Source organism: Ambystoma mexicanum, chromosome 3p (assembly GCF_040938575.1).
Source record: "Ambystoma mexicanum isolate Mex_15411 chromosome 3p, UKY_AmexF1_1, whole genome shotgun sequence".
NCBI lineage: Eukaryota > Metazoa > Chordata > Amphibia > Caudata > Ambystomatidae > Ambystoma > Ambystoma mexicanum.
Genome location: NC_090925.1, coordinates 777,105,098 through 777,117,194, shown reverse-complemented (window position 1 = coordinate 777,117,194; position 12,097 = coordinate 777,105,098). Strand labels below are relative to the sequence as shown.

General features: G+C 44.6%; 1 protein-coding gene across 5 annotated transcripts in view; it reads right to left on the bottom strand.

The window, feature by feature from the left end:
* The window catches only part of TEP1 (telomerase associated protein 1), a 2,409,067-nt gene that overhangs the window by 2,374,180 nt on the left and 22,790 nt on the right, over positions 1-12,097 (bottom strand). For 3 of the 5 annotated variants that reach the window (XM_069651741.1, XM_069651744.1, XM_069651746.1), the window contains exon 2: positions 3,248-3,827. In XM_069651741.1, coding sequence (XP_069507842.1) covers positions 3,248-3,805 — 558 coding nt within the window. In that variant the 5' untranslated portion in view covers positions 3,806-3,827. Of the gene's footprint in view, positions 1-3,247; positions 3,828-5,485; positions 5,701-12,097 lie in introns of those variants that run through there. The other 2 variants (XM_069651743.1, XM_069651742.1) reach the window with 2 other exon arrangements.

Here is a 12,097-nt window from a genome sequence, read left to right as displayed (position 1 = left end):
CAAGAGAGTTCAATATGCTGAACGGCACAGGCTTAAGATACCGTGATGGTGAGGGTGCTGTCAAAGGAAAGCGATCCAGACTGTTGCAAACAACACATGATCAGCAGGACTACAGCAGCAAGTTGTATGCTACCATCCGTGCTTGCATGAAAGACAAAACTTTGTCTGCAAGTCGTCCTCATTCAATGCACCATAAAAACATTAAAATAAGGCTTCTCACTTCCTCTTCTTTATCTATTTCTCCAAGTTCTCAGGTGGATAAGGGAGGGTCTTCGCAAAGAGCCTAGCTAGCTCAGTCAACAGATCTGGAGACTCTTTTCCACAGAGTTCTACATTCAGTACCCTTTTTAGTTGGAATTAACATTTTAAATCCACCAAGAAAATGTAGGAGTTTGGGGTTTCTATTTATGTTGAGATCCTATGTCACCCACAAATTACAAGATATATGATTCTCTCCTGTCTCCGAGTTTTCTACAATGTACCTTTAGGGTTAGAAGGGGAAATGCAGCTTACTTGGAAATGTAGTGCACAACGGGTGTCAATGTAGAATATTTGGGGTTTGTGCTTACATTAAGCAAGACCTTGCTACACCCACACCAGCTTGCCCCCCCGCCCCCCATGTCTTGCTTGGTTTTTGGGAGACTGCATAGGTTCAAACCATGTGTGTGCGTGTTGGGATTGAGGCCTTGCTTCAGAGGCTGACTCTCCATCTCCCATTTTTTAGTTAACAGGGTTATAGATATGCCACAGACTGCATGAATGGAATTTGTGTTAACAATTTCATCATCTAGAGCAGAATCCACAGAGCCGACTGTGGAATGTTGCATGAAGAATGGACCTGCCTGTGCCCCTTTCTTCAAGGTAAGTCTCTTCATTTTATTATTATTAATGGTGGTACTTTTCTTTGACCGTGTTCTGCCTATTGTCTGGTGTGCCTTAGTTCTAATAGTTCTGGACATTGCCTTTTCAGAGGAGTCTCATCTATCTACCACCTCATGCTTAGTCACTTTTTTGCAGTGTTGTTCAAATAAACTTATGCTGTGCCATAGTGTTTACTTTGGCACATTTTCAGCAGAAACGACATTGATTGTGGCCTTGCCAGTGGCATATTTCCAGTTTCTTTTGAGCTGACAATGTACGTAGGTAGGTCATGGCTGTTGCATGTCACATGAAAAGCTGCCAAGGACTGGTCATCGAAGACTTAAGACAGCTTGATACATCCTCATGCTGTTAGAACTGGGCTGGGGAAGAGGGATAAAGTAGTTACTTTATTGTATTCATTTATAAATCCCACAACAGCCAGAGGGCATTGTGGCGCTAATACAGAAACCAGTTACATGTGTTCACAATCGAGTCTGAAAAAAGCCAGAAAGTGCAGAGTACAAGTAGATAACTTTTTCAATTCGTGTTAGATGACATTCATGCTTAGGTTATTCAAACAGCCAGGTTTTGAGGGCCTTGCGGAATGCCCAGTAGGATGATTCAGCTCTCAGGGAGTTCCAATGCTTCGCTGCAATGAAGGGGAAACTCACGGCGCCCGCTTCGGCACGTATGGCTTTGTGTAACAGGAGTCGATGGCCATGCAGTGTTCTTGTAGGTCTGGTGGAGAAGGCTCTCACAACCTTCTATGAGCGATAGGGAGCGGTCGTGGTGGTGAGGCACTTGTGAGTGATGGCCATTGTTTTGTATTGAACACGCTCCCTAATGGGCAGCCAGTGGGCTTTTCTCCTTGCCATAGAAATGTGTTGCCTTTTTGGGATGCGGAGGGCTGCTCTGAATGCATTGTTTTGAATGATTTGTAGTTTTTGTACATTTTTAGATGATGTGCCGGAGAAGAGCATATTGCAGTAGTCAAGCCTCAAGCCTATGACGGCTCTGGCGATGGTGAGGCAGCTTTCGGTGGACAGGAAGGGTTTGTCCACCTTCAGAGTTTGGTAGCATAGGCAGGAGAGGATGCTATGGCGTTGGCGTGACGTGACAGAGAGGGTGGTGTCCAGATAAACCCCTAGGGTTTTAACTAAGGACGAGATGGGAATGCGTATGTTATCAATGTAAAAAGCCCCATATTGGGGGGCGAGTTTTTTTTTGATACCGCCGGGTAACCTACTAGCAATATTTCTGTCTAATACCCATATTACTTATTGGTAATCTGCATTGCAATTAGTTCTACTCTTCCTCATCCCAGTCCTTGATACCTCCTCTACAGAGCAGTTGTTTGACGTGTCGGATTGTCGTTTTAGTGTTTGGTTAGTACCAACATTATTGCTGGTAAGACGCAAGGCGATTCATACCCCCAGCCAAGGGGAAAGGATGAAAAATGTTGCTGAATTTAAGTGCTAGCCATGTGTGCCTGTTTCCATGGTAGGCTGACTTCATAATGTTAGGACTGGAACGAGGAAGCGTACAATCATCATGAAGATTACAGGCAAGCAACCTGGGAACGTTGGGCTGGTGGAGGGTCTTTGTCCAGTTTTAGAGCTGAACTGGAAGAAACATTACTGGGATCTAATATGGATAGCAACTGTACGAATGCAAGGGGAAACTAAACTAATTGGAGGTTGTGTAAAAAGAGAAGGTTAGAATCCATGCATGTACCCTGGATCGAATCATTTTTGTCTGTCCCTTCATATGCTGACAAAATTAATTACACGCTACAGCACTGTAGGATAGACACTACATTTGGCCCAAAAAATACTTCATAAAATGAAGTTCTTCGGGTACAAAAAATGGCATTATTACAGCTGCTTACGACAGATGAAATTACTACACTAGAAGATGGGAGGATTATCAGACAAAGAAAGATGGTGTAGATGACTCATCACATATGTGTTCATTATGCCACATATATGTTATATACCAGTGCACCCGTGTCTTTGATCTTTTATCTTTGATTTGGCAAATCCACTGAATCCCCATTTTATCTATGATGTCACATGGCCATCTTATCTATGATGTCACACGCCCATCTTATGTATGTCGTCACATGCCCATCTTATGTATGATATCACATACCAATGCATCTGTGCCGCTAATGCCACAAACAGATCTCGAGCATGAAACAGTTGGGATACCTGTGCCACTTATGAGAGTAACCTGTAAATTAAGTCTTTGTTCTCACATCTCTATGCAGTCATCTAGGATATCACATACCCATCTTCAATGTAGGAGTTTGTCAGAGGTCCCATACTTGTGTACATGGTTCACCAATTTCAAAATGATGCGCATCAGTAAATCTAAAGTTACGTACCTCTGTTTGCATCTGGTGTTCTTGACACATTGTCCCAAAGGCCTCCATCACATGAGCGCTCTCTTTCAGGAGGTGTGTCTCCATCCCGTGCTGTAGGAGTGGGATGCTGGACAGAGTGGACAGTTTCTTGGTTGCACAGGAAGATGTGCTGTAGGCCGTTCCAGAGGCGACAACTTTACCAACAGTCTCTGTTTGAGTTTGGTGCAGCTGTAGAGGTGGTTTCGGGACTGCTGAGGATAGAAACTTGTTCCTGGTGTCAGCACCCTTCAGCGCCATGTTGCCACTGATCAAAGGAGAGACATCGCCAGAGGAGTTAAATGGTCTCAACGGACTCTGTCCAAGCTCTAAAGATGGCTTTTCATGAACTGGGCCATGGATGCTGATCGTGGATAGTTTGGAATTTGAGATCTTTGGGTCAAATGCAGTCGTGGTTCTTGACCAGGCTTCACATTCCTGAGTAAGCACATTCTGCAAGAGGAAGCGATTCTGCAGCGACATGGCCTGCAGCCTTGTGGGCCCAGGCCTCTCTTGAACAGCAGGACCAGAAGGAACCTTCATGGCTACCTCCTTTTCGTTTCACCTGAAAGGCGAAGATGGCAAAAGTTATGTGCAGGAAAAATGTTAGCATGCAGAGCAGCACCAACACATGTGATCAAGTTTATTCAGAATCATATTATATAAAACTAGTGTACAGGCCCATGTACACGGCCAAAGTGCAGGTTTTCATTGACACAATAGGGCCACTATATATCCTAAGCCTACAGCTCCCTCTAGCAACAACAACAGGCGAAGCTATGCGACATGGACCACTGTATATCCGAAGGCAACAGCTCCCTCTAGCAGAGCTTTCTGTGCGTATGGGCAGCCTCTACTGCGCGTGACGTTATCGGACAAACATACATCTGGCCCTTTAAGTAGATGATTATGTGCATTTGTTTCTAACATCAATCCTGACTTGATGTGTGAAGGCAAAGATGGAATTTCGCATGTATGTTCCAGGATTTTGACTCGTCCTTAAGGTGGACACATCATGCACACATACACACACACGCATTTCACAGTATCATATTCTCACGAAAGTAATATTGCTAGGTGGGTTGAGGTCTCGCTGCAGAGATCTACGGATAACCTGCAGATGCCAGATTTTAATCTCTCCTGGCTCGAGCGTTTGTGGGCGTGCCTTCATTTCACAGACTGTTAGGGGCTGCTTTCCATCTTAATAACAATATGTTCCGATATAGCCTGTAACGAAAGAGGACTGCGCTTTCTACGTGTTATTGTTGCCCATCTCAATGGTGCCCAGTTTATCCATCTCGGAAGGATAAAAGGCTGAGCCCACCCTGTAGAGTTTGAACCTGTGACTGCAAATCCGCCAACAGTATGTCTATAAAGCCAGCGCTGCTGCTGCTTAGAAAGCTTCAGGACCTGTTTTGCATCACCACAGTGCACTTTGCTGTAGCTTGCTGAATCGGCCTGTTGCTCCGTTACAAATATAGCTTATGGAAACAAAACGTGCTATTTTCAGTGGTGGAAAGGTGGGATTAAATGATACATAAAACACTGCACGATTTTTCGAGTTCCAAGCCGTAACTGTCTAAAATAGGGTCGTTTTGACGTTAGGGAAGCATTTTATAACTTATTATTGACCGGCTTTTCACATTACATTTCTTGGAAATAGAGCCCAGCCTAGAGCTGTGTTCGGGACAGTTCTTATTGCAATCGCAAGAGAGGAAGGGACAGTTGACGACAATTCAGTATCAAGTGAAAGAGGACTTGGCTGATCATCGCCGGCATGCCACGCAGAGCCGTCGAATGATTACCACGATGCGCCCAGGAGGCCTTGCATTCGTATTTCGAATAACAAACTGTATAATTGTATAGTGGGGGTACAAACTGTAGTATACTTGTACATCTTGTAATCTCTAAAATAAAAAAAACATATTTGTCACCGTATATTTGATCGGATGAAAGAACAGTCGGTGATGAAAGATTAACTTGGAGATGAGCTAATCATTTCCGGGCTGATATCCCGAGGTAAGGCCCCCGTGTATACAAGTTAGGCATTAGTTATACGAGCTCTGCCACAACCTCACAGCGGCACTCCCGCAACCGTATAGGCCTACTTCTATAAAGCATAGAGCACCCCGGTGGCTTGCAATATCAGGATACAATGTCCAGGCGAGCGTTCGCATATAAATGCGAACGCAGACGGTTGCGAGCAGCGGACGCCGTGATTACCTTCGGGGAGAGCGGCCCCGGTCTCACCTGTATAGACCGCTCGTGGTCCTGTGATAGAAGGGGCGCTGTTCCGGTTGCAGAGGGGTCCCTGGGGCTGGCAGTCCCCGCACCTTCTACGGCTGGCTCTGCAGCAGCGGGGCCTGCTGAACTTTGTCGCTCTTCCGGGTCATACAGGTTGGTGTTACTGCTTAAGGTGCGGCCCTGGCTGGGCTGAGCACACAATTCTGAACGCACATGTGGCTGTCAGTGCAGTGCTGCTATTGGCACAGTAAGGCGGGTAGCAAATCCACAGGACAAAAGGGAGCACCCGGCACTGCATTGTGGTCTGGCAGCCACCCACCGGACCGGTTCTGTCATTTCTATATGTGGCAGGTCGGGAAATCACTCGTCTAATCCTCCCCAAAGGTTTCTATGCGCCCAGATGAGCAAGTGGATAATATGGACTGCATGTGCATTCTATTTTAACAGCAGAGACGACCGATTTATTATCCCTTAACTAAGGGAGGACTGGCAACTTTTCGCATGAGGGCAGGCAGAAGGAGGGCATTATTTTCTGGGCCATGATGCAGTGGCTCCAACTTCCAGAACAACTACACTCAATACCAATATCTCCCACAGCCACATATACCCAAGTATATATAGTAGACAGTGACATTAATTATGATCTTATACAACACATCATTCAATTACGTTTCTGGTTTCTTAGAGAGCCAGACTGCAGTGAATCTCTCCCACATACCAACCATAGTAAAAGGATTTCACCAGGATAATGTCATTTGATGAAACAGGAAAGCTGGGATTTGAGTCCAGATTTCCTTGTGTCCCAGTTTGCAATTTGCCAACAGGCTACACCTTCTCCCAACCCATATTTAGTTTTAGACCTATTTAAATAGATTGGGAAGCTAGAGCATTCATTGGTAGAGCCACGCCATAGCTTAACCAAGGGGGGGGGGTTGTTTTCACTAGAAGAGCGAAACACAACCTTCATGGCAAAATACCCATACCTGTCTTCCTGTCTACCTAACCCACTACACAAAACCCATACCTGGCACCCTGTCTACCTACTGTGAGAAACCTAAAGGCGGCTCCCCGACTACTCCCCAGGGGTCTCTCATCTAGGTGGCCAGGACACAGCCATCGCTATTTTGATCCAGTTCATGGGGGTGGACCAGTGAGGGAGGATCACCTGGATGGCGGGTCCTTGGGCAGTGGAAGTGCAACACAGAGTGAGATGCGGTATCCCCCTTCTTATGACAACTTTTCCCCAAACTTCCACGTAGGATACACAAACATTCCCCCCCCCCTTTTCCAATGGGAACACTTTTGCATAGTACGAAGGACGACGGACTAACACTCAAGCCATTTACCAGACATGTCCCAACACCAGAGTCAGGCAATGGACCAGAACTGCACACACATAATGGCGTTTTCCCTTCCCCATAGGGATAAAAGGTGGAGCACAAAACGAGCAAGGCAGACCACACATCCAGGGAGCCAATTCAGCACAGCAGTTCAAGAGGAGGAGAAAGACGGCGCATATCGAGAGGATGACAAGGAGAGAAGCAACCTCGCCCTTTCTGACCAAGGCCTGGGAGACCTCCACAGAAGGAATCGCAAGATATCGAACAATAGTCAGCGTGTGTTGCAGCAGGTGTCTACGGTACACAAGACCCTCCTCCGCTGATAACCAAGCCTGGTAGAGACGCTGGTCTCCGTGGTAACAACCTTGACTCATAGGAGAAAGAAAGCCAATCAGTTCATCACAGCCGGTGAGTCGAGGGGAGAGTCGATGAAAAACCGAACTGTGTTGAACGAAAAGTAGCAAATGGCTTGAAAGCATGAAGGGCAATTGTTGAAAAAAGGGGGAAAGCCAGCAACAGAGGAGTCCTGCACCACGTGGGTGCTCACTCAGGAAACCCTGCGCGATTACCCAAGTATTGAAACTACCGTAACCAGAAGACCTTGGGAAAGGCGAGAAGAGGGGTCAAAGTGGTCATACAGGTGTCTTGTAGAATCCTCTGTACAGTCGAAAGTCTTTGACCGACAGATGGTTGTGAAGCTAAGAGAAGTGAATCATGCATCAGAAGAGTTGAATGAGAAAAGGTACGGTTGACAGATTGGCAAGCGTGAACCCGAATGAGGGATGCAGATGAAGAGGGGGACAAAGTCTGAAAGTCACGAAATACAGTGTGTTGACAAGAGTGAACCCTTTCACCTGGTCACATGCACTTTCATGGCTGGTTCGCTTTATAGAGGTGACTCAGAATATTCCCTCCTCATGGCGTTAATCTGCGTGACAGCATCTTGGTACTAGTTTTGAAGAAGGGGAGTTATGAAGATCCACGTAATTACTGGCTCTTGGCCATGTTGGACGCTCCGGCAAAATTATTTGCCAGAGTGTTATTGAAGGACCTGAAAACGTGGGTAATCCTGCATAACATTATACCGTTCAACCAGACAGGATTTAGGAAGGGCTATTGTACGACGGTAATCTCCCTGGCACTTATCCCCACAATACAGCAGCATGGGAGATCCGGAATATCCCTGTGTACGTGGCATTCGTCGGCTTTGGTGCCACATTTGACACTGTAGAACGGGCGCGCCTACGGAACAAGCTGCAATCATGGGGCATTCCATTAGGCCTCCTCAAGACGATAATCCTCCTACACGACCGTACAATGGTTAAAGTTAGATCAGCACGGTCACACATCTCCCTGGATAATGACTCAGGGGGGCTTGAAACAGGGATGTATTCTGGCGCCAATGCTTTATAATCTCTATCATTCTGACTTGGGGAGGCGCTAAAAGATACATCGACCTACGAAACCCCACGCTTGGCTCCACAGTTCTCCAATGGTTAGGTTACATGGATGACCTTGTCATCCTCATACCTACCCCTGGTGGCCTTCAAACCTTGTTGAACAAATTGAAAAGGTATGCAGACCTTAACTCATTGGTCATTAACACCACCAAAGATCATGGTCTTTTATCTGCTAAGGAAAACATCAAAAATGCTACATTGGAACCTGTAGGGTGCACCTATAACGGAGGTCCATGTATACAAATACTCTGGCATTCATTTAGATTCTATGCTTACAGGAACTGTGAACTTCGACCAGGTGAGAGCAATTACCTCCATGACATTGGGACGTATTGCCGCCTTAATCTGGAGGAGGTGGGCAAATTAGAACGCACAATATTAAAATTATTGTTAAGACTCCACTCCTATACCTCCATTGAAATGGTATATCTGGAATTCAATTTGATTCCAATCATGTACAAGATCCAACTGAATTGCATAATAACCGGTCAAGTGGCACAGCGAGTAGAGCGCTCGCTTTGACATCCGTGCAGAGCTTGCTAACGCAGGTTCGAATCCCGGCAGGGCCAAACTCAGCCTTTCATCCTTCCGAGGTCGATAAATGAGCACCACACACCGTGGCTAATAATAAGCAGCGCTCAGATACCTGAGGGTTCGTAGCGCTATATAAATGCCAAATTATTATAATAACATCTAGGAAATTGGCCAATGCTCCTACGTCTACTCTGCAGGGTTTGATATTTGAGGTGACCCAAACTCCACCCTCAATGAGGCGTGGCAGCCACATTGCTAAGATTGCGGCCATCACTGACAGATGGGCACACTTTATGTGGCCCCCTGGGCACCACACTTAGTTCCTACAGCTCATATGAAACACGTATTGGCTGATTCTGGCCTAGAACAAGCCATTGTCAATCTGGCCACACTTCAACATGCTCTGGAATATATATGTCATACAGGAGAGAGGAAAAGTTCCAACATATGTTAAGTGCTTCATTGGGAACACAATGGTTTGGGACTATCTTAAATTGAAGTTTAATACGGTCAGGACTCAGGAAATTGAGGGGGCCTTGAAGCAGATCGCAGGAGAAGACAGGAAATACCGCTTCTGTGTTGAGGGCATGTTGAAAACTGTTAGGCATTTGCTGGTCCAATGCGAGTCAGTACAGATCATGAGGCGACAGGCACTTCAGGCCTGGGTGGGTGTCTCCCAACAGAAGTTATCTGCGACTTATTTCTGAGTGGGGATCATGAAGCATGCATTATATACTCCATTCTCCTTTGGAGAAAGATGAACACTGTTCTAAATATCTTAACATGAGTAGCTCTCTGTTACTATAATTTAATTATTTTGTTCTTCTCTTATGGTTGATTGATCAGATTCAGGTTTAATCATGATTTTAATTTTGATTGTATGATGTGTATTCTATTGTGGCCACGCAAACGGTTTTTTAGTTAGGAGTCTGATTTGTGAAAAGTTGTATTAAACTGTAGCACAATAAAAACAAATAAAATAAACAAATAAATAAATAATGCTGGATTGTTACATATTTCGGTGTATGTTTTTCAACTGTATCACAAACAAGCCAACAGCTATTTCTATTACCACCATACAATAATATCTGTAAGTGCTGTTCAAGGTTCTATGAACTTAGCTCACAAGTGATCAAGGCATTCACCAGACCATAGCGGGCACAATCTTACAGAATGAAACGAAGGACAAACTCTTAGAAGATATGAACCCTTCTGTCCTTGGCAAGTGATAGGCTGCTGAGGATTGAAACAAACCAATGGTGTTATGGTCCACAGTGGTGCTAACCTTACCAAGCAGGGTCACTGAATCTGTCGTTTAAATGCGTACATGCACTTGCAGCACTTGCAGCCTAGGCACTTCTCCCACTCCCTCGCTCACTATGGAGGCGCACTTTGTTTTTGTATTTTATTTGGGATTTATATAGCACCTTAAACCAAAGCGCTGTACACAGAATCATAAAAATAGTACAATAAAATGGGGGATGCAAATAACAATATAAGAGCAATAAGCCTTGTATGTCAGATTGGAGAAATTAGGTCTTCAGTGAGAGACGGAATAAAGAATATGAAGAAATAGAGCAGAGAAAAAGTGAGAGTTCCAATGTAAAGGAGCTAACAAAGTAAAAGAACAAAAACGTGATGTAGCACAAGGAGGACGAGGAACTGTAAGAAGAAATTGAGAATGGGTGGGAGTGAAGAGAATGAGTAGGAATATAGAATGATACAAGAGAAGAAAGAAAGATAGGCGCAAGGCCGTAAAGAGATTTAAAATACCAGACACAGGAAATTAAATTTAAGTCAAGAATGAAAAGCTAAGAGTAGAGAGGAAGCAATGGGAAGCAATAGAATCTCGTGGAGAAAAAAGATAAATAGAGGCATTGAAAACAGACTTCAGTGGAGCAAGGTGAGAAAGAGGAAGACCAAATAGAGAAACAGAGCAATACAAGAGCCGCAAAAAAATTTGGGAGGAAATCAGAAGTTCAGTGGCATCGAAGGTTAAGAAAGGACAACATTTAGGAATGTTATACAAGTGATAGAGACAGGCGTGAGAGGATACTGGAAATATGATAGGTGAAAGATAGATCAGAGTCAAGGTAAAGTCCCAAATTACAAGCAGTGGAGGAGATGGGAAGCTGATAGGGAGGGAAGTGAAATAAAAGAAGGAGGAAGAGGAGATGGAATCGTATTTGCCGGAAAGAAGAGTACCTCGGTTGTGGCAGCATTTAATACAAGAAAATGTTCTGTCATCCAAGAATTTATGGCTGAACGGCATGCCAAAGGTTTATGAACTTCAGGGGTGAAGGATGAAAAAGACAAGAAGAGTGGAGTATTGTCTGCATAAAAGTGAAGCGAAAGACCAAAAGATGAGATAACTTCAGCCAAAGGGGTAGTATAGAGAGAAAAGAGAAAAGGGCCAGAAACTGAGCATTGGGGAACACCATGAACAAGTGGAAGTGTATCAGAAGATGATTCAGGCCAAAACACTGGGAATGTCCTTTGAGATAAGTATGACCTAAACCAAGGAAGAACAGAACCAGAGAACCAAAAGGAATAAAGAGAAGAAAGTGAGAGTGATCAACAGTATCAAAAGCTGCAGACAAGTCTAACAGAATAAGCAGAGATGAGTGTTTAGAATAATGTGCAGAGAGTATAGAGTTAGAAACAGAAAGAAGAGCAGTTTCAGTAGAATGAAAAGGCCAAAATCCTGACTGAAAATGAGGGAGAATAGTAGTATCTGGAACAAAAGTGGAGACTTCAGACTAAACAAGACGTTCGAGTAGTTCAGAAAGATAAGGCAAAACAGAGAAAGGACAGAAATTAGAAGCAAGAGAAGGATCAGAAGAAGGTTTTTTTTAGAATAGGAAGAATGGAGGCATGTTTAAAAGAGGAGGGGAAAACCGAAGTCGAAAGATAAATATTGAAGAAAGAAGTAAGATAGGAAACAAGAGAAGGGTCGATTTTAGGAATAAGCACCAAGGGGATAGGGTCAAGCGAAGAAGCAGTGGGGTGAGCCCAGATTAACAAGCGAGACGTCTCATTGTTACAGATTGAAGAAAAGATGGAAATAGGCGTGTTGGGAGGCAAAGGGGAAACAGTGGTACCAGCAGAGAAGATGGAAGACTCAATGGCGGTACGAAGAGAGGCCACTGTTGAGGAGAAAAATAAGGCTATATCAGAAGCAGATAAGGTAGAATTACTAGAGTGATCAGGAGAAGCAGGAGAGAGAGAAGAATTGAAAGAGTTTGAAATAAACGTTT